General features: G+C 35.4%; 2 protein-coding genes across 10 annotated transcripts in view; one reads left to right on the plus strand and one right to left on the minus strand.

Annotated features, from left to right (window-relative positions):
• Positions 1 to 27,424, minus strand: part of Neto (Neuropilin and tolloid-like) — a 107,690-nt gene that overhangs the window by 66,256 nt on the left and 14,010 nt on the right. The window lies entirely within an intron of this gene.
• Positions 1 to 27,424, plus strand: part of LOC143904062 (uncharacterized) — a 404,129-nt gene that overhangs the window by 31,301 nt on the left and 345,404 nt on the right. For all 3 annotated transcript variants that reach the window (XM_077418296.1, XM_077418295.1, XM_077418297.1), the window contains exon 2: positions 2,218 to 2,257. In XM_077418296.1, coding sequence (XP_077274422.1) covers positions 2,218 to 2,257 — 40 coding nt within the window. The remainder of the gene's footprint in view (positions 1 to 2,217; positions 2,258 to 27,424) is intronic.

Genomic DNA, 27,424 nt, shown 5'->3' on the forward strand with positions numbered 1-27,424 from the left:
ATATGCTTTCGGTCAACAAAGGTATTAAGGAGAGAGAGAGAGAGAGAGAGAGAGAGAGAGAGAGAGAGAACCTTAAAAAAAAAATAAATTATACATAAACTATCCGCTTATTAAAAAAAAAGATATTTAGTTATGTGATAAGAAGATTTTATGTAACTGTTTCGAGATTTCGCCTTATTTCAAGATACTCAACAATTCAAGCACATCCGTTACGAATGAACGTTCGTTCTTTCGGTAATTAATTAATCCGGCGCTGGCCGGGAAATAAATATTCGAGACTAACAAATTAAATTCGCCCGTTCCGAAAACGTTCGGAAAACGGTGCGCGATTCTTATAAGATCGAATAAAGTTTAAGTTTCGCTCTCTTGCCTCTACCTCCTCGTTCCTTTGGTTTCCGCCAAGAAACGAGGATCTTCTAGATTCCCGACGCGTTTTTCAGTCACATCCATCCGATTAATCCTTGCCGGGCCGGCAGCGAGGGCGATGCTAAATCGCTTTAAATTGCTGCGAGTTACCTCGAGCGGCGGCGCGGCGGTTCCAACGATCTACTTTCCACCCGCCTCATTCCCCAACCCCTGCATTCCATTCACCATCAGAGCAAGCCACCGTCTTATCGACCTTAAAAGCAACATCCATCCTAGTTATTATTCCGGGTCTACGCGAGAGAGCCCGCGGATTTAAAACGGCCGTCGCGCCAGTCTGCGCGCGACAAAGGAACAAAACGCGGCAACCACGAGAAGAGGGATCGACGATTTTTATCGGCCGGCACTGAGACCGGGAGGGTTTACGCGGCAAATTGCGCCCATTCTCCGTTCGCCTTATTTCCACCGTTAAGATTTAACAGAGAAGTAAAGGAATTTCGAATTTAAATACTCCTTTGACGACGCATTTCAATAACGATTAAAGTGAAAGATTTTGCTACTCTCAAAATCCGTGATTTAATAGAAACGTGACATTTTTGTTAATAAAAGATATATTCCACGATAAATTCATAAGAGAAGATTTATTATATTTCGAAGGATCGGAGGTTCGGAGATTCGAAGGTTTGGAGATAAACGCGTAACTGAATAAAACCTGCAAGAAGGTATTTATTCGACGATACAGTATTTTATATTATTTCTCATTATATTACGATTAAAAATCGTTCGGTATTTGGACTCGTCACCGGTGAGCGAACACAGTAGACTAGGGTAGTGGCGCGCGCCGCGTTGTTTGCTTTTTTGACTCGCGCGGTCGTCTTACGTATTAGCGCTCACTTCGCGGCAGTCGCGGGACTCGCGGGTCGCGGGGGCTGAGTCACACTTTGTGCCGCTCTCGCGTGCGTTCTCACGGTCGGGCGTCGGGCGTTTTACTCCGGCGTATCTCAGGCGTTACCGGTACAAGCGAGTGTCGATAGTGGTACGTCGGATGGCGGACGATCGTCGCGGAGTGGTAATCAAGTGCGATCGCGATCAATCTCTCGACATTCGCGGCTGTCGTGTCGCGTTGCGTCGTTGCCCGTCACTTCGTTGGCGTTGGGCCGGTGCGCGGCGCGGCGCGGACGTCCATGGAAGCAACTCGTGTCTGTAGTGTCGGTGACGCACGCCTGTACGAGTGTAATTTCGCGTTATTCGCGCGTCTGGCGTCGACCATTCGGATTGATCGGGGATTTCTCGAGTCCTCGCGTGCGTGGAAAACGGCTGCCTTTGAATTCGTCGCGGTCGCGAAGTCTCGGCAAGTGTCTGCAGCCGGTGCGGTGGCGTCGCGCGAATTGGCGGGAATTGCGATACATGTAAACGCGTGTCTCGCGTCGGGGTGATCCGCGTACAATACAATAAACGTCGGGTGTGTGTCGCGCGGAATGACGTGTTCGTCAATCGTCGCGTCGCGTCGCGTCGCGTCGCGTTGATTAGCGTAAAGCGGGGATCGTAATTAGCCGTGTGATATCTCGGTCGGTCGCGCGCGAGTGTGTGCCTGATGTGACGGTGCGGAGCAATCGGCGAGGTGGCGCATAATGGCGACGCATCGGCTGGCGGGTAAGCTCCTTGTTGCTTCGTCCACTCGTGCGAGATGCTAATTGCTCATTTAGACGAATATACGTGTTTCCCTTAAAAATTCTTTCGAAGCGCGTGTGTATTGAGTCATAAAATATGAGATTCACGCCCACCTCCCGTTTTTTCTTTACTTTTGTTAAAATTCAACGTTTGTATAATGTGTATTTTTTTTTCTTTTTACAGACGTGCGGTATTCGGGAAGGCAACGGCAGCGCATCGACCGGTGAGTGAATATACAATATTAATGTTACGATTATGTAGATATGCATTAGCTTCTCCGCGATTTGTTAATATTTTTATTTGTGAAAACATCGTATACGCACGATTACACGTTATGCCCGCCGATTATTTCGTCGTTTACGCGACGTCGTGTCATTCGCGGCAAAATTCCGGGATGTACGACGATATTTTTGTAACCCACAACGAGAGCCACACGTGCGTGCATATATGTGTGCATATATATGTGTGTGTGTGTGTGTGTCATATTTAGATATCATGTTCGCATTTATGTTTTGAAACTCCGTGTTCGCGCGCAGAAGTTTGCTTTAAGCACAGTTGCTTTAACTTCACCTGTAAGTTATGCGCATACGTGCGTAAATTTCCAAGATTTTTTTCTCCTCTGTGATTTATCTCTCGTAACGGTGTCTGGAATGTCTTGGGCGATTTATGCAAGTTGCTCGTTAATTCAAGCACTCCGCGACCCTTGTCGCGAGCATACATATATACTTGCAAATATATGGTATAGGGACATTAAGTATCTTTTATTTTTATTTGAATCCCTACGATTTATATTAATTTGGGAATAGAAATAAAAATAAGAAAATATTTCACACATAATTACTTAAAAAATTTAGTTTGAAAGAAATATTAATTGCAGGATTTTGTTATATGCATAGCATCAGGAATAGCTATAATCTGTCATTTCGATTCATTGATTGCTTTCGCCCTCTCTTGTTTTTCAGTTTGATTTTTTTTACAGAATTTAGTAGTAGTTGATTATCACGTAGTATTACGGCGGAAGGAAAATGCTGTGGAGTAATTAACGACATCGCGCACAAAACGCATTTAACGTTCCGCAATGTTTTCACACAGTGGATTACCGGGAACGCAAAAAGAAAAATAATTAAACGCGAGCTGTGCATGTCTGCTGCTTAGCATTTAAATGGTTCGTACGCGTTGCATGCATCGCGGTATTCAAATGTGGAATGCGAGTGTGGCTGTTTCGTTCAGTTCCCGTCGCGAATATTGAGAATTATGATGCGATAGTTTGTACATCCAATTCGTTCCCTTCTTTTTTTTATGCGTTTCGTTAATTGCGCTTTTCTCTCGTCATAGAGAGAATTTATATCATCGGTTTATCACGTGCGATGAGGTACATCTAATATGCAACCGACGTATACCTAGCCGTTGCGGGATTATGCGGGGCTATAACATTAAGGTGGGTATCCACCAACTGCTCAAAATGTGTGCGAACGCGTTCGCAAATCGCAAACGTTTATAAACGATGAATTTTTTATGAAGACGTCAAGCACGCACGATTAAAAAATGTTTGCAAAATGCAAACGTTAAAAATGCTCTTTTGGTGGATACTTAACAGAATATACACACACACACGCACGAACGCACGTACGCAAGCATGCACGCAAGCACGCACGCAAGCAATACATTGCAAAGAGCCGCTTGCATCCAGTGCATTATCCATTTCGGTACCAAGGCTTTGATTATGGTGTAACTCATTACATCTGTTGGCGTCCGTCAGAAGCAGATCGCGTCTCGAACATTATCAGATACTAACAGTTATTACATCGGCGCGTTGTACATTTTGTCGTAATAACCATAACAAAACATAACGCAATATAATGTAGAAAATAAAATCACAATAATTATATCACTTTTATTTAAAAAATAAGAGAAGCGCGTAATTAGCTTCTAATTTTAGAACTCAGCTTTAAATTATATGTTTTATATTAATACCAAAAAAAGTAAATAAATAAGTCAATTAAGATGTTGAGTGAAATATAATCTGCTATAATACGTCTTTTTCGGAGTTTATAAAATCCTTTTAATATTCCATTAATTTCTACAGTTTGACATTTATTTTTGCTTTGCGAAGTAGACTTGCAATTTTTCGGGTAACTTTTCGGTGTTTTCTTAAAGCTAATGCCGCACTCTTATGCATCGAAAACGACGGAAACGTGCGTTCGCGTATGTAGAGGCATCGCGTATGATTCGAGCCGCTGTACAAAGTGGTCTTGTGCCAGCTGCTGCCGAGGAAAATACGCGCAGTAAATGTCGCGACGGGAATCCGGTAGAATCGAAATGCGCCTGCTGCCGCTACAGGAGTTCGAACAAATAATGGTCGAGCTGATGGCTCGCCGGTTTCGATGCAGGAAATTTCAGCTGCAGCGTTATAAGCGGATTGTATGCTACTCTGCTGCACATCGAATGTGTGCACGTCGACTTGGGCTGGAGTAATTGTTTCAGAATGAAATTCTGTGATCTGTATATCCAACTATAATTGATGTTTTAATTTACAATTGGCGACGGAAGTGTTTAGTAATCTTATAAGGTAGAATATCAATTCTGTAGGATAAGGGAATAACTATATCGATTATGTTTTTCACAGTATATTTGCTTTACGAGTATATAGTTGAAATGAATTCTGTGACTTCTTTGTCGAGCATTTTTTCTGTCTATCAAATGTGTAAAAGCAAAGCGAACACTCGACTGCAGATTCCTTGACGATAATTCAATAATACGTTGCTGACAAGGTAGGTAATTAATGACTATTGGATTATGTACACAGCAGAACGAACATTCAAGACTAATTTCGTGCCAGTATTAGAACGCAACGTTTATTGATTGTAAACATTGACCTATAATTATGCACCGCAGATGTGCCGCGCGTTAATGCATGTTTTCCTGTCCGATATAAGATAGGCATTTATTGATTCTCGATCGACGATCAGATGTCATCGCCGCGCATTTCACGTCGTGTTATGAAAAACAATATTGGACGTAGGGGTAGAGCACGGTGCCTACAAAGCGCACGAGATTGCAAATTTCAGCCACTTTCGCAAATACGTTTCCGATGTACTCGTACTCGTATGTTTGTGCACGTGCGAATGTTTATTCTGTAGAAAGACTATAACGAGCTAGTTCAGAAAAAATACGAGTACCTTCGAATTTTCCGAGAGTTTAATATCATCCGTGCCGACATAAACATCGCATGACCACGAAAATACTCTGGAAATTGACGAACAATGCGTACTTGTCAATGGCGGACCAATGCGTGTTCTTTTCTACTTGTTATAATCCTCGTGTTATAGGTTTTCTTAAAATAGCAGCAAACTGTTATTTTAAGAATTCAAGAATTTTCTTTTGGTAAAAAGCTAGTTTAGATAGGTGCTAAAAATGCAATCATAAATTATTTTATTTTTTATTTCATAAATTATAAATTATTTTATTATTTATTTAAGATTATTTTAATTAAATGAGTATAAAGTTCATAAAGCAATCGAGATATTTTCTAATTCCATTAATGTACGAAAGTTGAATTTTTGTTGGTTATCAAACTGTATGAATTTCATCAAGATTTCATCAATTTTTTTGGTATTATTGGCACATTTGGAACGCAAATCTAATTGGTTCGTTTCATGTCGCTTGGGGCATAATCTGTGCATGAAGGAGATCCTATTGCATCTTGGGGGAACTGCGTGTGTTGCATTGATGATGTCAGTTTGCTAGACATAGCAGCAAGATAATGGCATGCAAGTCCGGACTAATGCGTATCCGTCTCTGTGACATTATCAGAATTATCGTCATTATATTGCTTAGCTCGTAAAATTATGACACGCAAGTTTCTGGCGTCACATCCGTACTGCAATTTCGAGAGAACAATTTTAAGGGGTTATTGTTGATCTCTGAATATACAATTAACATAGGAAATTATTAATATTTAACATAAATGTAGAATAATATACAATAGTATTATTGAAAATATTTTGACAAATATTTATTATATTTTGATAATATTTTACATGCGTTCTCTCTAAATTGAGATTCAGTTTTACGTAAAAGTATTGCTGAAGATAAACAGTTTTAGTTTCTAGTTTTGTGATTAATCAGTTTACCACAAATCTGCATTCTGGATGATGTAAAACTACATATATGTTTTTTTAAATATTATATTCATGTAACCATAATTTAAATAATAGAGCATGATCGATCTCTCTCTTCTCTTGGAAAGAAGCTTTTTGTGAACGTTGTGAGTCCGAAAAAGGACGAGCGCACATCAATTTTCCGACCTAAATGAAATAAGAAATTGATGGATGATGAAAACGCCCATGTTCAATTGCGCTAGGATTCGCCAGATAAATTCTTTTCGCCTCTCTAGAAAGTTCACCATTTTCATGCTTTCATTTTTTATGCAAATATAATTGCAATAATGGTGAGAATGAATTGTGATGATTCTAACATATATATATATATATATATATATATGTGATAATAACTAAACATAAATCAATTTCTTTATTTTCTTTTACTCATGTGAATAAATTACAAAATTTATTTAATATATTTTTTAAATTTTTATTATGTTTTTATAGTTAATAATTTAATTCTATATCGCATGAAATTGACTTACTCAAAAATTTCGGAAAGATTCTTGAAGTTACTACAATTATGAATGAAACATTTAAATCTTTCGACCAAAAAAGGCCAAGTTTGAGAAAGTTCTTTGACCATTTTACTATAATTAGAAAGTATTTTCACGTAATTTCGCTTCATCTCTAACCTTTTTTGTGTCATCCGGATTGTGACTCGTTTCCTTCGTATTTTCTCACTAATTAAATTATTCGACTGTAACATTCCAATCCATCTTCTCACGCATATAATCATAATTACTGATTGAAGTTCCGACGAAGATTTTGATTTGACGATTCGGTGACGCTCGGGATGTTTTCAGCTGGAATTCGTCGTCCAGTCGAAGTAGTTATCGCGTGTGACGAGAGTATCTCTTATAAGTTTCATCGGCTTTTCAATGAGACGAGGAGAAAGGGGAAGTTGGACGGACGAGGACTCTCTTCAATGAACAGCTTTCTTGTTCTGCGCGCGCGTATATTATAGCCGTGTCTCCGGCACGAGCGAGCTCGTCGCTCTAACGAAACGTACATAATGCACCAACTCGGCTCGTCTTTGCGAACAGGTTAAGCCGGTTCATGCGGTGCGCTTAAAGGAAGGATGGAGGGAATGAGTTACGAGTGACACCCGGAAAATATGACGGTTCTCGCGAACCAGACTCCGGGTAACTTTCCCTCGTCGTCGAGCGCTAACCAGATTGCGCCGCAGTAGCGAACTATGCCGAGAGAAGATGGAACGGCAGGCGCAAGCACTGCGGTTGCGACTTGATTATTATTTCGGAAGTGTCGTATCGTCCGTAATAGGGTGCGCACGTCTTCATTCGCCTTTACACGAGATTTTCGTGACGTGAAAGATACTTGTAACCATCAACTATGAGCAATATATACTTTCGTGTATTAAGCGAAGATAGAATATATGATTTGTGTATATTCGCTCCAAAGGAAGATAATTTCTATTTTAGTGTGATTCTTGTTAATTCATTTCTCGATAATATTTGAAATGTCTCAGAAATAGTTTAACATCCGCGTTTAAATCTACGTTTATATTTGAAAATGATTTTAAAGACCATTTTGGACGTTCAGCTCTTAGCTAAGTTGAATTTTTTCTTATAAAAATTTCACCCGAGATGGTAGTCCACAGCGAGTTCTACTTGCAGCCAAGATAGGTAGCTACCCAAAATTTATTTTATGTAGGTATTTTAAGCTTGATTTATTACACAGTGTTTAATTGTGTAGTCATTTCCTTGTACGGAGTTATCGATAATTTCCATTAACAAATTACATAGATTAGTAAAGAACTAGATATAAAACGTTTCCTCGTGTATATTTGCATTCTAATTCTCTAAAAGCTCTAAAAAGAAAAAAGAAAAATTATGATTTTTTTTTTTAAGAAATTCATGCAGTTTTTATATTAATGCAATTTTAATGTAGCACAAATCGTGCTTTTAACAAGCGGAAATATTGGCAGCAGAAAGTTTAAATTAAGTATAAATATTAATGGCCAGTAACTGAGATCCATCGAATTTTCTCTCTCATAAATTTTTGAATATGTGTATATAACTACTCTTCTCTCAAATATTTCAACATTTTAAACGGAACAGTTTTTTCACAAAGGTAGCAAACGGTGAGATGGGAAAGTTCATGAATGCATAATACTCGATGTCATGCATGGGTCACTGAACTGAATGTCGACGTATGTGAATCGACACGGACTGCGGATCGTGTGAACGACCGTTAATCCTTCGAGGATCGATCGATGACAAGTGGAAGTGACTTAACACTCGAAATCATCACCTCGTTCTCGTAGTACGTTCTCATTTCGAACGGCAAATCTTCTCGTTTCGCAATTTCGCGAAAGTGGAAGCAATGCACTAAGCATTTCCTGTATTTAGAGTGCTCTTATAATAGAACGCGCGCGGCCATCAGTTCGTAATTTATCGAAATAATATGTAGCAATTGACGTTCGATGATAATGCCGTTCAAAAAAAAAAATGCAGCAATATATGTGATTATATTTTCAGAATTTATTGAAAAATGGAGATTATTAGAATATAAAATAAAATGACATTAGAGTAAAAAATGATATTGGGTAAAATCAAGAAAGTTAATTTAAAATAACGTTACAATAATAAATATAAAAATACGTGAAAAAACTCGCAAACGCAAATAATTATTTTTTAATTCTTTGTGGTTTGACAAAAGAAAATAATTATTGTATATACAAATGTAATTTATATTAACGTGTCGCACGCGGTGTAAGCCAATTATCGTTAAGCTGCAAAAGAACAGTGATACACCTAAGAAATTGCAAATGGAAGGAAATAATACCATTATTCGTTGCGTCGTTATTGTGGCTGAAATAACAAACATTGGGAATTCATCGCGGTTAACGATTGCTAAAACGGGGCGACGGCGTGAGCCAACGCGGAAAGTAGTGATTCATAGAGGTGTAATACATGAACTTTATGTACTGGAAGCCGCCGCGGATTACAAATTGCATGACATTAGTTGGAGGATTTATGCATTTCGAAGCTGAGAAAAGGGAGGCAGAAGGGGCAAAACTTCCCGTTTAATGTGCCGTCGCGCTGGTTATAAGTCGAACGCAGGTAAAGGGAAAATTTCTCGCCATAGATTGCGACCCGCGTTATTACAACGCGAGAGAAGACGGACGCCTTTGCATAACATTGTCGTAATTAACTTCCTGATTGCCCGGTCGCCTCAACTCCAAAGGGGTCGCCTCCATTCGTACGTTAGTATAGTTTACTCTTCTCGAGGAAGCCAGCTCGCATTAATTTACCTTACCGTAGATATCGAGGAGTTCCGAAAGCCATGGTCTCGAACAGTCTTTTCACTAGTAGGATTCAAGACGATCGTGATATTGAGTTAGATGTAACGCCGCGATATTTTTCAATAGTACAATTAGTAATAATTATTTTCTATAATACAAAAAAATGTTATCTATATATTAAATAAATAGTTAAAAATCTATAAATATCTATTAAATAAATAGGCATTGCTTGTAACGATTTTTTTTAACTGTTGAAAAACACATTAGATCGAACACACACGTTTATGCTGAATTATTTTATCGTAATTTACTGATAGATTGCACGACCAAATAAATGGAACATATCGGATTGCGTTTGCCAACAAGGGCAGCAAAATGATAATTTATCGTTCGATTTTTGGACGTTTTTCGGCGCATAATCGTCGCGCGAAAATTTATTACGGCGCGCGATAAGACGATAGAAATATAGTGCCGCAAAATTGCTGCCATCCGTGTTAAAAGCTTCGCTTCTGTGTATCTCGCAACGCGAATGAGTATTCTCGATATCACCAATATCGGGAATAAAAGCGTTTGTACTGAAATTGTTCTGTAAATTATTAAAAATGATATGCCCCGGCATGCACTTTATGAAATATATATCTGATATATACATATTGCATTTTTTATTGAAAAAGATTGTTAGAGTGTATAATTGATATGGTGAAATATAATACTATATATAAACAAAACAATTTCCGTCGCCAGCAAATAATTCAAAATAAGTCATTTTATTTATAATACTATATGTAAAATTAAATCGATATCATGAGTTTACTATTCTTTTTTAAATTATAAATAATATTTTAATTATAACAAAGATTTAGGATTTATGCTAAATCTTTTGCTTGTACAAGGATAAATAATTTAAACGATATTTGCAACGTAATATTTTCTTATTCGAGATCTATTTTATAGATAAGCACATTTATAAATATATATATAACTTTAATTCACGTTAGTCGCGGTTACACAAACTGTGAAACCGCATCAAAGGCGATTTTACGAAATTTGGTTAAGCCCCATGCATGAATCGATGCCTCTCGTTCGTCTATATATGCATCTTCCGCCTTTGTAACCGTGTGGGAAGAGTGCCAGATAACCTTTTCGGAAGCATCGGGAGACCGATGAAAAATGTATGCCGTTGTTCACACTCTGATGCATCGCTCGCCGCAATGACTCCTAAATTTGGGTTAAAACGCGTATTAAATCCTGTTTTTTTACATTTATACATAAAAAATAAGTTACTTTAATACTTTTAATTTTAATCTTGACTTACTAAACTTTATTAATTGCTTAGCATTTATTGATGAAAATTCTAGATAAAAATTTTTTGAATTTTATTACTTTAATTTTTAACTAACTATAAATTCAACCAAAATTTATTAAGGTATATAATACTTTTTGTGCCTTTGTAAAATATTAGTCAGATCACGGAGCACGCAATTGTAACAATATAGGAGATATATTGCTCGACCAACGATGATATTTCTGTTAATGAGATATAGATCAGTTAATACATCGTTACGTTTTAGCGCTAAATACAATCTGTGTGAATATGGATTTTATTTAGTGTTAAATACAATCTAATTTTTAATTATAAATTTTATTATATTAATTTCTAACTACAAATTTAAGCAGAATTTGTTTGTCTGATATCTCTTGTATCTTTATAGGGTATTAATCATGTCATGGAACATGCACCTGTGTAACATGTATTTGCGTATAGGAGATACTGCTCAACCAACAACGATGGTTCTATTAACGAGATAGACCATCAGTTACATCGCTTCGTATTTAGCGCTAAATACAATCTGTGCGAATATGAGTTTTGTTTATCTGAAATGAAAATTGCATTCAATTTAAACACGAGATGAAAATCAAACAATCGCATTTGGATACGAGTGTGCAGTGCACATATGAGTATAGTGTTTCGCAAATAGACTCGACATGCTTCAAATTGCGGAGTATATGCAACGTGTTCTCTTGATTCAAACTATCTCATTTATTCAACTGCAATGTAATCCCGCAAGAAAAAGATTACTTATTATAAATTCACATTTCAATGCGTTTATAACCGCGTTTAACATTGTAAACGCCCGGACGACTTGATATAGATGCGTATATAAATTAAATGCGCGCGCTGGGTTTCTTGAACGTCCGCGAAAACGTATATACAGTAATCTTACGTCCAGTTCTTTCCGCATAATTTGCATTTATGGTCTGAATGTGTACACGGTCCCGCAATTTGCATTTCCGCAGATCGTTGAGCTCGCGAAATCTTGTCGCTCTTGCGTCTCGTTCTATCGTTATACCGCGCGGCCGATTTTGCTTTTTGGCCGGACCACGCGGAGATTTAATTGGCGCAGGATAGTAGCGTGGAATTCGTCAGGAATTTGGCTGATAGTAAGCGGATTTATGTTCTCGCTTGAACACACAGATTCATCTTTAAGCGCGGCATTTATGCAAATTCCCAGCGCATTTTCTAGATATTAATTGTTGAAGAATCATGAAGTTGTTGCCTAATACGAAAAAGGTCCGGTCGATTGCGGATTGAGTTGCAGAATACATTAATCAAATAATACATTAAAAAGTATCGTATCGTGTGAGTTTGTTGGAAACTTATTGCAGAACCGCGTTTTTATTTCGCAAATTCGTTGCCGCGATCTATCGTCTATTCTCTATATAAGCTCCGAGAAACTCGCGAATGGAATTATGATGCTCGTTGAACGTAAATTCATTTTCTTATCGAAACCAGCGATCGAAATTTCGCGTGCGGACGTTTTTGCGCCGGGGATGATTGCTGCTGGCTCGCGTGCGAAACGCGCCAGTACATGATATTCTCGCCCAGATCATAAGTATTGCGTTGGCACGTTCGACGATAAAACACATTACGAAAACACTGGGTGGACTGGTATAAAACAAAGAATATAGAATACATTTTGTTCGTCGAAAAAAATGAGGCATGCATAGCAGCGCATACCATGCGCGTGTCTGCTCTGCATTCACAAATAGTGGGTGCAAGAAATGTAATGGGGATATAATTGCATTAAAGAAAAATTGAATATATTGACTGTCACGCGAATAAATTCATTCCGCCAATTGAAATGGTCTTGTCGGATTTTTGGGAGATAATTGATTTTGTCTCGTTAAATTGATAGACGATAATATCTTTTGTTTGGAGAGACCTACAATTTTAATAACGGTCATACATATTGAATTTATAGTAGCGTATATGCGGTTTTATAACTCTTTCTTTATTTAATATTTAATTGTGTCTTTTTTTTTTTGCTATATTAAATAATTCCTTGTCTATATTATACAGTTACGACGTGAATAGCACGCGATTGGTTTAATTATAGATGTGATAACTAAATTAAGCTAGAAAGCTAATGATATTCAATAACAATTAGATTACGAACACAACACGTTGCAGCTTTGAGAGTGATTTTTTTTTTACGCGAAACTAAAAACGTCAGTAAGGTCGTCAGGAAAAGCGAGAAAAAGTGATAATAGGATTTACTTCGACGATACTAGAACTTATTAACAATTCTTCGCTCGCTCGCAGCCTCTCGGAAGCTTCAAAGACTTCGCGAACGTTTTCTGCATCCAAACTATGAAGTTGATCGAGAAATTTTTTGCATGGAACGGTCCTATAACACGAGTCCATAATTAAGAACTATAATCAGACAGGTAACGACAATTCGCATTATATGTAAGTTAATCAGATGCACTTTGCGATGTTGCTATAGCTGTTTGTTAATTAGTGTCGTAAAGCGGGATAGTCTGGCATTATTCCGGCAGAAACCGGTAACGAAACTTCGCTTATTCTCCCCTAAGACGGTAAACCGTCGCGTATATAGCTCGCTCCGGAAATCACGTTTTGCATTAGCACGCACCTGTTTAATTATCCTGTGTTTGTGGCGCACCTGGCTATGCCACCAATTTTTTTTGCTTTTTAGGAAACTAAATAATGCGTTGCTGAAACAAGCATATATCAAATTTTTTTAATGAAATGAATATTGAACAAATCAATTTTTTTTTTATCAAATATTGAAATTTTTACGAAATAAATAGGCTGATACTTTAATTGGAGATAAATTAATTAGTAATTTGATCTTTGTATAATTCTCAATATGTTAGTTGCGAAGAGAGTGATATTAGATCTATTTCAAGTTCCAATACGGTTTAATTTCTGCCATATGGATGAGATAATTAAACGGTAAATGATGCCGATATGCATGCATTTATGCCGTTTACGGGCTATTCATCACCGGACGTATGTTATAGACGGCACGTCGAATATTATAGCCGGCATTCGTATTGCGATCGGGTACGTATTCTATTTACGTCATGTGCGAGAGCCGAAGGGACAAATAAAATTCGCCGAATCGATATCAGTGGTAATAAGTGCCGCGTGAACGACCCGTTAATAATTTGTGCTCGGTTCCGGTAATTAACAGTGCGGCCCGCGAACGGCATATCGGCAGTATTATTTTCCCCCTCGTTCGCACGATGACCACACACTTTCTCGCTAAATCGGCCGCTGAAATTCAATTATCGCAGAGGGATCCGAGAGAGTAAAGCGTTCGCCGCGGTGCGACGCGGAATTCTCCGGAGAAGAGAACAAAGAGCGAAACGTGCATGGAAAAATTTAATAGACGGCGTCCGCGTATGGCGTTCCTAGGGAAACGCCAAGAGCTTGAATTCTCGTGATATTGTAGAACGATGAAATGTTCGTAAAAAGCGGTGCGCCGCACGTACGCTTTGCGCATGAAAAGAGGAAGAAGTCTCGGCTGCAGGGCAGTGGTTTTGTCGGAAAATATATCGATTACACACCACTTTTCTGAGGCATTATTGTATCACTAGCTAGTTACCCGGGCTTTGCCTCGGAGAACATGTGTAATAAGACACGCAAATAGTCTCTCCCTCTCTGGAAAATTTCATATCCGATTTCCAAAAAAATACCGGTTCCTAAAAAGATTGGTAACGAAAAACTATACAGTTTATAGCACTCTCCAGAAAATTCTATTCCTGTTTATTTATATACAATTCTTTAAAATTCGATCAATTATTTCCCGAAAAATTTGTCAAATTTCTGATACTAGTTTCCAAAAAGATTGGTAACAAAAAATTATGTACTTTATAGCACTTCCCGGGAAATTCAACCCCCACTTTATACAATTTTTTGAAATGCGGTTATTTGGAACCGCGGTTTCCAAAAAGATCGGTAACAAAAACTATACACTTATTTATAACACTCCTCGGAAAATTCTACCCTTAATTGTTTCATATGTAATTCTTTGAGATTCGGCCAATTATTTCCCGAAAATTTTGAAAAAATTAGAAAAACCGGTTTCCAGAAAATCGGTAACGAAAAACTATACACATTATGGCACTCCCCGGGAAATTCTACCTCTGTTTCATATACTTTTGGTAAAAATTTGGTCCACTAACGAATGAGTAGTTCGCGGACAGACAGACAAACAGTCGGGTTTTATATAATAGTAATATGATTATAGTAACTTTATTTATGAAAATGTTAAAAAATATATTGAAAATATTTAGAACTCTTTACGAGAAAGTGTAAATAAATTTCAATTTTTGTAAAATGCAGAATAATTAAGGGTAAATTTTTTTACCATGTAAATTTTAATAAGCCATACAATACATGTAAAAATATATATAAGGTTAATATTTAAATATTGGATGTCCTAGCCTATCGGTTTCGTTGTAATTAATTTGACTCGTTGCGCGTAATTAAAGGTTGGCGTGAGATAAAATTTGATCAACTAGAAATTGTAAATGGAACGAAATAGCCCACAAAATGCACTGAGGGCGTGAATATTTTATCTATGTATTCGCGATATAATACGAGTGATTACTCATTTACACGTGACGCGTTTTAATTAAGGTTTCGTCGGCATTAATCGCAAATGCAGGATTATGTCACGTTCCTATCTACATTTACTGCAGCAATTGCACGCATAAACGAATCACATTACGCATCCTTTCACTTCAGCCGTAAGATATTGGGCATTAAAAAGTTGCAAATGCATACCGCCAGCCACGAGAATTATATCGCTGTTTGTTACTTCTTGTATGCTCGGTATATATATCTTATTGCTCTCCGCGTAATAGCAGTGGCGTGGCGGTGGCAAAGGAGATTTAGTGAATCGTAAGTGAAAGAGACGAGAAAAGGATAAGCAGCGAGAAATACTCTCTAAGCTAGCTGGTTATTATCTCGACTTGCGGTTTTCATCTTGAAAAATATCATATCTAAACCCTGGCAGAAACAAGAGCAAGCTGCAAGAGATCTTCAATTATCTTCATTTTTTTACAAAACAAGTTAGTATTTTTGTGTTCGTGAATTTTATCGATTCGCTTATATAGTTTTTTGTGTAATTTTGGTAACAATTGTGGATATAATATTCGATCTATATTTTCAATCTGGTATTTTGAATCATGAAAATGTATTTTTGTTGATTTCGTTGATTCGTCTAAGTTAAGTCGAATTAAGTGAGTTATTTTCGTCCGATAATTTGCATTACATTGATTGATTTTGACGCTATTTTGGATCTATATATAGTTGATGATGTAATTAAATTTCAAACCTCAATTACTGGGATAATAGGTTTTGCGAAGTTAAGTACTTAAGTGATGCTGTGACCGTTGGCAGTAAATGGAAGATATTGTTACCTATAATACAGACACTCCCATCCGACTTTCGATCTGAATATTTTAATAATATATTTCGGATATAATTTAATATGTATCGAATTAAAATTACACAATTAATATTTCTTATGATATTTGATACACGTAAAGACTATTACATGTAAATTAGAAACGAAAAGTAAGAGATATAACATTTATCTCTAATAGCTTCACCATTCTAATAATTTTATCCTAATGCCGCACAACCACGCCCCGCGGCAATTAAACTGATACAGTCGCTTTATACGTACTCTATATACTTATATACGTGTTTTGAACTTTTATGACATGAATGTACATTGGCGCGAACCACCCGAATTACATCGCTGTACTCGCCAATTTTCATTTCCATGGATAAATAAGGCTCCTGCGCGTTTCCCCGTGGGCATTATTTCGGATTAAGTTCCCGTGGGTCGAAGCACCAAATTTGCTTTGCTCGGTTTTTTCAGAAATGCTCACTTCGCAGTCGCTTTTAATTCGTTTTGGTGGTTTGGCCAGCGCCATGAACAATGCAATGGAAAAGACCATTTAAATATAGAATTTTATTCGTCGATTAAACTTTGTCAGCCTCAATTTTACTTATCTATATATAATCACCAGATTGTACGATTGATTGATAGTTTACTGTTACTTTCCAAGATTAGCAATTATTTCGATTACTTTAAACGTTTCTTTGAAATTCCAATCAAATTATGGTATCACGATATTTAACCTCACCTTTGATTTTATTTTTGTATTCTTACTCATAAACTCGAAAAAATTGAGCATTTGTTGCTCGATCAACTTATTAATATCGTATAATAGTATATAAAAAGACTTTTGTCGCAGTATAAATTTTTGTACAGTTTTTGTCTAAATTAGAAGAGATTTTCTTTTTTAATTACACCGTGATGGCTTCTGAAATATCTCCAAGTTTCACGGTATCACAAAACTTGGTCGAGACTTTGCTAAGTTTCTCTTTGAAACTCCGTACGCCGTGCCGGATCACGTCGGTCACGATTGTTCCTGGTGTTTCATCTTGGGGGATTTTAACGTATCCGCTTTAAGATGGACAAACTTATATTTGTCGCTTACTAGCCGACCTGGCGTACGTAGAATGAGGTTTCAGTAGAAACGTCCGCGTTTCCCGTTCCGTTCAGAAACCTATAACCGTTTGTGGATTTGTGCACGAATAAAACAAAAATATTCGTAAAAAGGAATGAAAAGTCTGCCAAAATGTTCGTTGGATAAAATTGAAACAGGAAATATCTACACGTTATAGTTCATAGAACATATTGCGGTAAAAAGAGCTAACCCGAAAATGGCTGTTGGTATACATACATTTCTATACTTTTCCAGCTAAATTCAAAACAGCGGTCAAAGCGAGTTTTCAGTTGAAAATGTGGTAGATTAAATCTTCTCTAGATTTCAGACTCTCAGATTAAATATTTTTTTAAGTCTGGTTAATATATTAAACTTTGAAAAAAATTCATGTGCGTGACAAATGAAGTCTTTGTATTTTAGGAACTTTTTTCAATAATCTGCCAGAATTTATATCCATTAATGTAAACTTTATAAAAAAATTTCAATAAAAAAATAGCGCTTACATTGGTGAAAAACATCAGAGCAACATTTCTCCCCTGAAAGTACATGGAATACGATCTCGGAAATCACGATTTTCTGTCTCTTTCGAAAATCTGACAAAGCATGTATCGCGGTTTAAGATCTCCCGGGGCGAAACGCAATACTCCGGGATACCTACATCGCGGCTTTCCCATGGCGGTTTTATCGTCCGTTTTGCTTTCGAAGCGTTGCTCCGAGTCTCATGAAGTGCCTTACTACACTCCGCAACGTTTTTCGGCTAAGATTTCAAGACGTATGTGTCGTGCGTCGTCTAAACGAGCGTAATCCCTCATCCTATGCACGTACGCGATATCGCTCGTGGGGGATTTCGGAGCACGTATCTGAACGTATTTTTGCTTCATTTTTTTACGTTGCCAGACATCTTTTATATTTAATAAGGCGCACTTATTTATTTTCTAAAATGTTTACATACTTAATTGATAAGAATATATATATTTCGGCAAAAGGCTTAATGCAATCTTTCTATATGAAGGAAGTTGTAGATTCAAGATTAACAGATATTAACAATATTAGTTTCTAAAGAATTAGCTTTAGATAACGCAAATTTAAAAAGGTATTTTTATTATAAAATTTAAGAAGATATATCATCTTTATCGTAAAATTTTTCTGTACTGCTATAGGTATTTATTATAGCAATATACAAAATTTATTATTCGTTTGTCAGTGACATTAAAATATATTGTTTCCGGTCATAAATATCAATCTGCTTTAACAAAATATGGCTTGTGCGCAGAAATCATGCTAGCTAAAAATAATTTTACTGTAAAAAACTTCTCACGATAACGATCACTTACGTAGAATATGAAAATCTAATGGCGGTAATAATAGCGGCACCTATTACGCTTTTGCATACGTTGTAATAAGGGAAATTTGTTGCGACGATGGTTTTATGGGAGGATAGCCCGGCGCAAAATGTGTGCTTACGTATTTTCCCGGAGAATCATGCTATTCTGCAATAGCAATGCGGTTGAGAGATGTGCTAGTCCTGTGAAAAGACATTTTGTATGTGGAAAAAATGATGCATAGGGGGAGGAGCTCATGGCTGTTAATAAATAAAAAAATACGTCTTTAAAATACGTTTTAAAAAAATGCGTGACATAAATTTTCCCCACCTTGAATAATTTAATGGATTATTTTTATGGTCGCACATATTTAACGCTGCAATGGGATGTAATTAATTTTAAAAGTTTTTTTTTTTAATTGATCCTAGGTTTAACGAGCCATTACAAATTTATGGGTTGTCGCGGTTAGAGATATGTCAACAACAATCTGGCGAAGCAAAGTTAACGAAATTAGAACTGAAAATGTAGCAAGCAACTCTGGTGGCTGTGCATTAAAACTTTTATTTTTCCTGGACCCAAAATGGTCGAGGGAGAAACGCAGAAAATGCTGACCAACGACACGGCAACGAGCCAAATGTATTAACGTAAATGTATGTAATGGAAGAGGTCGTGAAATTGTAATCAATATATTAGAAAGGGGTCCACAACGTGTTTTAGTAATGATACATTTAGTGACTTGAATAGCACGATCACAAATGCAGATGATAGTTGATTATAATAATTGTATATAGAATCTGATCAATGCTACGCATTTGATTGAACTGAAATGTGGATTAGTATGGTAATATGCCATTATGTGTTATATGTTGAACAGTTCTATATTGTATTATATTAACAAATTATATTTGGAATGATGTACACTCTCTTTATAATTGTTTACCTAGGGCTACGTTAATAAGTGTTATATATTATGCATATCATTTTATTGTAATTATAGAGTGCATTATAAAATGAATATAATAATAGGTTGTTTGACGTACTGATGATTCTTTTGATGTACTGAAGTTATTTCGAATCAGATAAAATCGAATATGTGATTTATATTTAACTAGAGCAATCAAAAAGAAATTGTGATAAACTACGCAAGAGTCATAAAATTAGAAGTTACAGTAAATATTGAAATAAAGTAAATAAAATATATACATATGATGTACTTTTTTAGTACATTATATCTATTTTATTTTGTTATATCTTTTAGTGATTTATTACGATTTACTGAAAGTGTTCCATATTACCATAGTCAAAGTTGCATATTACTATCTACTACTCTCCACGCAATATCGATTTTTTTTATTTCTGAGTCTTGTTTCTTATCTCGCGGATTTGATCTCTGAGGTTGACCTCAAAGAGATCGTGGGAGATTCACTCATTCATTCTTTCTATTCCGTTCCGTTCCGACTTTCCGTTCTTGCCCTCAGTTACCACGTCTAGTGGTTTCTACTATTATTCTCGTCGCTTCTTCGTTCTTTGACTCTCAAGACTTCCGGTCCAATACCGTAAGTTCTTCTTTATCCCTCATAGAACATTATCGTAACCGTTCGCTCTTTTTCCTTCTTTTATTTAATTTAAGTCACAATATATTAAACGTGACATCGCCATTCAATTTTTTTGGTACGTTTACATCTTTTTATTCCTAATAAGTGGAACGTTGTGACAAAAAAAACGAAAGTTGTTGCCAGAATATTGAAATTTGTTTCTTAATGTTATGGAGAAAAAACATTATTCTAGCGTCTTTTCGTAGTGAATTACTCGTTTTTGACTCTAAGAAAGGTCGGTAGCTATTAGGAACGTAATGTTATTTGAATAGTAGTCAAAGACGCTTTAGGCATTTAGTTTATTTTTATAACTGAACATTATTTATTGTAATTATTTTTAAATCAGAATTTTGAACTATAAAAAGAAACTTAGTGTATATTAATGACAAGAGAGAGGAAAAGGATGGATTAGAAAAAGATCAAGAAAGTTGATAGCAAAGAGTAATGATAACGAAATATTATACAAGAAGATTTGATTAATTATTGCTCTTATGAATTTCGTTACGCGTTTCATATAATGATACATTATACTAACATGCTTCGCAAAGATAATTATAATTAATATTCCAAGAATATTTTTATTAAACCAGTAACTACGAATTTTTTTTATGTCAATTATTAAATTACTAAAAGTTTATTAAGAAGAATTTAAATTATTAGGAACTACGTTTTTTTTGTACATTTAATTCTTCATTAAGTGAGCATAAGCAGTTCTTGACTTCAGTAGCAATATATTCTTCGAAGAAACTATCGCATAAGTCAAATTGTGTGCTTTTGATCCGCACGAGTCGCACATAATAATTTTCTCAGGTGCAAGGCAACCTCGTGCAAATTTGGATTTACGCTGTAGTTTACGGAAAGAGGTTAACGCGATGCATATTAAGGAATTCCTATATGCTCGTAAAGTTCTCGTGTAGACTCTCTTATAACTACGCCACGAGTTTAATGAAAGATTACTAGCAGTTCTCGAAAAAGATCAGAATTATGCATGTAATTTTAGAAGTTTCAATGAATCTACAAATTTTTGTATTGTGTGTCTATATATATATAGTGTTTTCTGATATATATGCAATATTAATTGTCTTATGTAAGCTTATTGGTATCAGTTTAACACGCTAGTATGATTAAATCCACGACATTATCGATTTTATAGGAACATCTTGGAATTTTTACGATTGCAGTTGCATGGTGTTTTCGTGTAAATATTAATTAAGTATTTGATGGCTTAATTTTGATTTTACATTGCGTAGGAAATTAAGAGCAAAGAATCTGGGAACATTTAACGTGTACGTATAGATAAGTACCTATGATTGAAACGCAAACGAAAAGTATATTATTAGGGAATAAAGGTATTGCAATTTACCCATGTTTGATCGACTATTGCCGTTATTGTTGTGTTTAAAAAGTTCGACATACACATCACTCTTTGGTTTTGACGTAGAAACAAGTGCGGAGACTAAACGGCCCCGAAGTGCCGGTGCTGAAGTCAGGAGTGATTAAATGTCAACATCGTCGCGATATATGTAGTTTTCGCCGAGTAATTTACGTCATACACAGGATGTCGAATATTGAGCATTTTCTTGACAGGTTATTCGCGGTAAATGTTAAAATGGAATCTATTCCGAATTGATAAAATATTTCTTTAGCTATATAAGTCTCTATAATTTTAAATCTCTTAGCCTTAAAATCTTTATTGATCATACATCATATATTATATCTATGGAGCGAAAGGATGACAAGCATGTACATTCTGCATAACCATCTGGAATGGAATTTATGATGTCGGAATGTTTTAATACATAGATACAGGTGTGGAATAGAGGGACCAATTTGAGTTACGTGATTACACACGAGTATTCCATATCCGCGAGATGCGATGTGAGTTTAAAGTAAACATATAGCAGACCGCGGCGTATAATGAAATTAAACCGCGTTCGCGATACATGCATACATATATGTATATACCGCAGCAATTTATTAATAGTCATAGATGTGAGCAATGACCGTATGTTGTAAATTTATTTACATTGCCCACCTTTGCTTGTTCCCGTTGTTAATAATGAACTTTTGTTTCTTGCGCTAATGATGCAATATGATTAGGGTTGCTCCGGGTGTAAATTGATAATATATCGAAACGATATGGCCGTGGCAAATTAGGAAGATATGAGTTCTCTAATTAATATTATTTATGTACCAGCACTCTATCATGAAAATCTGGTATAATTGACAGTTATACGATTTTGTAGATATGTATGAATGATTCCTTAAATAGTCATGTAGTATTTGCTTCGATACAAATTAATGGTATTGTTCGTTTAACGCAATCATATTTCAATTGGAATCAATTTGATTAATTATTTGTTGAATCTTTTTAGCTATTTATCGATACTCTAATGCTCTGAATATGCATTATCGAATTGTTTTCATATAGAGAGTTATTTTGTGGTTGATGAATTTATTTGGACACGTGCAATTTTTGGTTTAGAAAATATTTATAACAATATCAAATAGCAAATACTTTGAAAACTGAAAATTTATAGTAAAACATGGTATATTTATCACGCGCTACACACAGATTGGGTTTTATTATTATTTTGAACAACAATACTATTTTATCCGGTTTAACAGTCACAAAAAATAATAGTGGCGACATAAAAATATATCTTTTCAATCTAAAAGCTATGGGAGAGCTGGGAAAGTACTTATTCATGGAGGATCGATTTCTATTTTTGTTTTTTATCTGCTTGTTCAATTTTGTTCGATCTGACTATACGCGATAAAAGCAATAAAGCTTGAATAGGCCAGGCAGCAAAATTCATGGCCAGATTTTGTAATATATTTATTATACCGTGGAAAACGCATGCACATATGCTTTGCCATTTCATAAAGACAGAGATAAAGTATTGTCTCTCCAACGGACGCAGATATTCCAAACGAAGGAGAATAATTATAGTTCTCCGAATTGATGGATTTTTCAATTTTTTTGTTTCTCGTATCTTAAGCGAGATATATGGGAGCGCGTATAATGGGCGCACGCAGGCAAGCAACGGGCGTCGTGATTACTGCCAGGAATTTAATGAGAATTAGGTCAATCCCGTACGTATATATATCCGTGCGAGCAAGCGCGCGCGCCGCGGTTTATTAACAAAATGAATACGCCAACCTTCGGCATGGTTTCGTCGGCGCGCCATCCAAGATTGAAGTACAGATGCAGCGAGTATTGCGCGCGCGCACACGTGTGCAACTCGTTATATTATTGTAAATGAAATTCTGAGGTAATAAGTTGCAGGGACTTGTAAAGTATATAGGTCTCTATAAAGGGAAAATTGTTATGTAACAGAACTGATTAAAGAAATTTTGCTGATATATGTATAAGCAGTTTTAATCATACAGCAGGAATTAATTCCTTTCTGTTTTTACTATGATTAAAATTTTGCTGCCTTGCTGATGCCAGGTTCATTGTTTTTATTGATTTATATGGTCGGAAACCGAATAAAATGGAGTACATGGAAAATAGCAATAGAAGTCGATTCTGCATAAATAAGTGACAATTGATTAAAATTCTGATAAAATAACTTTTTCAATGTTCATATCGGAAAGACGTTATATATATTGCCAGTCAGGTCAATTTAAATTACTTTAAAAATAACTATTGTAAATTACTTGACGAAATAATTATAACGAAATTAATTTAACTTCAATAGTAATTTACAACTTATTATTGATTTTTTAATAACGTATCTTTCGATTTTACCACAGTGGTCAGGAATTAATTGGATCGATTACACAACATTGAGCTATATGTAGAAAAGGAGTGCATAAAGAAATATAAGATTCAGAGAGGGTCGAGTGTGTAACAGAATGTGTGTAAGATATTAATATCTCGTGTCTTCGTATTGGCCAGGTCGTAGAACTGCTACTGTTTCATCGATACAGCAAACACTATAAGCAACAATGCTGAGGCAATTTCTGGCGAACACAGACATCATTAGCATTAATCGTACTTATACATAGCAACTTACAATTGCTAAGTCGTAGCAATAATTGTTAGAATTTATCATTTTCGAATATTATATAGTTTTGTCATTATTTCCGTACAAAATTGTGTTAAACTGTATATATACAGTTAATTCTTACGTGAAGTATTGCATTTATTAAAATTCTAGTAATTTTCATACTATTTATCTGCAGTAGAAAAACTTACAGGAGGAGCAGTTATCATTAATTAGTTGTTATTAAAGTTATTAATTAAAGAGTTATTACAAAGTCATATATTTGTAATTTATACAATATGAGTCTGCAAGATCTTGAAAAAGATATTGCATTGTATAAGCAAAATTAAATATACATTACATCTGATATTTTCGACATATATCTTTACTGATTTTATGGAAATTCATTGTTGGTTGAAAGAGTATTTACACGACAGATTCGATTACGAGGAATTCAGTCAGAAACTCATCTCTTTGACGGTCAACGTTCTCCCTTTGTCTTATATAGATCGAAATAAACTACGATCAGCCAGCTCTCGTTCGCCGTGTCGCATGTCATACTGTCTCTCGTATCGTTTATTTCTACTTTAGGTATAACTATTGTCCTGGGTATCATCTACTCGTAGATTTTGAAGCTTATGCTCGATGTACCATTAAGAGTAATTTTTGAAAAGCGCTATTGCGTGATGAAGCTGTTTTGTTAGTAACGAGAAATTATTTTACAATAACGAATGTGTGCAATAGACATCGTATTCATCCATAGTTTATTTATCTTTATAGTTTGCCACTTCCTCTCTCTCTCTCTCTCTCACTCTCTCACTCTCTGCAGTTTTCTCTTCATCTTCTGACAAGATGCTTGCAGAAGAGAAAGCTTGTGCCGCAAAGAGAACCGCAACAAAGGTGGTCGAGTAATTTCTAGCAGCGACATGACAAACATTGCTGAGATTACCGCATAGTTGCGAACTTGAAAATATTCTACGAGAGCATAGCTATTTGTTTGCACTTTTATACTAAAAATCTTGTTACGAAATGAAAGAAAATGTAATCACAGCTTCTCCAAACTTTAAATGCTATAGAGAGTTACGGTTAATAAGAAAGGAACTTATTGCGCTTTTCTCAAATAGCAATCTGTATTCTAGCTATTGCACTTTGTGAACATGGGTAGCGAAAAAGAAGAAATAAATTAATAGAATTTTATATTCATAAATTGAGATAATTTTTGTAGGAGTTTAAAGTTGATAATTGATTTTTAGAAAAACGATTGAATTTTATCCACAATTAAAATTGTTTAAAGTGTTCTGGATTGCACATAGTTTAATTTTCCACAAGCATTCACATAACGTGAGTAGAATTAGAAGGCGAGTTATAAGTGTATATCTTATAAATATAACAAACAAACTGTGTAACGAATCGTGCAAACTTGAAAGCACAAGCTTGAAACTTTTCGCACAGTATTTTCTTTGAAGGAATGGCAAGAAACGATGCCTTTTCGTAGCTAGATATACATATACATATATATATGTATGTATATTTATATAGGTTATGTAGGTGGCACGCCTCGTTGGAAGCGCGCTCGTGTGTAATAACAATAAAACGAGAACAGAAGTTGCCGCAGAGCATTTTCGAATCCAGCATTGTGACCGGAAGTTTCCGGCGCGAAGCAAATTGCGCAACGCCACCGGAATAACACCATCCCTACCCCGCATTTTCCATCCTTTGCGCCGTGAGGTTCTTCTTTCTATTGTAATCATTTGAAATGGCTATCGATCCGTTTTGTGATATAAAAGATATGTGTTTATATGCTTTCTTAATTAATATTTTGAGAAGAAATGTAGGCGACTTTTTGTCATACATAGATACTTTTAACATATTCTTTTCGCATTTTCTATTTTTTGTTAAAATTATTGATCAAATAGGAATTAAAATATGAAATAATTCAATACGACGTTTTATCTGTAACCGATATTTCATTTTTTGTTGATAATATTGTTTGGATATTAATTTAACTTGGCATGCAGAATGTATCGCATGAAATATATGGAGGCGCCAATTCAATGATTTATTATTTGGTAATCGGTACCTTCACATAATTCCAAATATTTTATTATAGTCTTCCTTTGTTTCACAAAATCAGTGAATCGTTATTAATTTGCTTCTGTTGCTAATGACACAGAATAACGCTAACGTTAGATAATATTTAAACATTATACAGAGGAGCTTTAAGTTTTGTACTGAAAATTATAATTTACAATTTTTTGTACATTAGTATGCTAGTGATTATATATATTAATAAATAATATTAAGTATATTACTAATTATGTCAGTTATCACATGAAAAAATGATAGATGTTATAATATTCTTTTAACGCTCAATACATTCACTTAAATCCCTTTTATTTTATATTGAGTGATTAAATATTATTATTACAAGTACCATTTATTATATGATTATCATTAATTAGTCCGTTTTTAATAGAAAGTCACATATATAGAGCTGATATATTTGAAGTTGCTTTATAACAATAATTTGCAACACAGAAAGCAAATGGATAACATATTTTTTACATGAATTTTATTCTATTGATGCAGTATCTAGTAGATTATGGATTTTGAATACAGTTTTGTGCATGGACAGCCACGTATTTTATTCTGTTTGTTTTTGTTTATAATGACTAAACTCTTTAATACGAAAAGTATCATACTTTATTACTGACCGTCATAAATCTGTTTAGTATAATGTTGTATATGTATAGGAAAATAATGCTTTATGATGTGGATACACAATTCTAACGATTGTATCGATCTTCTGAATCGTATATTTATTTGTAAGCTTAATCGTTTATTTGTGTTTTTGTATCACTTCAAGTTTCTATTTATTTCTTTTACAAGAACTTATAATTACTTTCAATTTTTTAAATAGAGATACTTTTACGTTATTTAAAAGTTCTCGTTGTAACACACTCATTTCATTTTGTCCTTATAGAGTCATGTTAAAGAATGACGGCCTTTCTTTGCAAGTAGAGCGTTCACAATTTCACAAATAAACGTAGAGCGAATGTAGTACTTCGTCATTGTCGATATTCATGTCTCAATTACCCTAATTTATATTCACACCAACGAATACGTCGTCGCGGTCGTAAAATCTTCCGGAGAACCATGGCACCCTTTCATTTGCCGCCTATCTTGAAATATAAAAATCCTCTCCTCTCTCCCT

The sequence above is a fragment of the Temnothorax americanus genome, unplaced genomic scaffold, assembly GCF_048541705.1.
Source record: "Temnothorax americanus isolate GAGA-0224 unplaced genomic scaffold, ASM4854170v1 Scaffold5, whole genome shotgun sequence".
Lineage (NCBI taxonomy): Eukaryota > Metazoa > Arthropoda > Insecta > Hymenoptera > Formicidae > Temnothorax > Temnothorax americanus.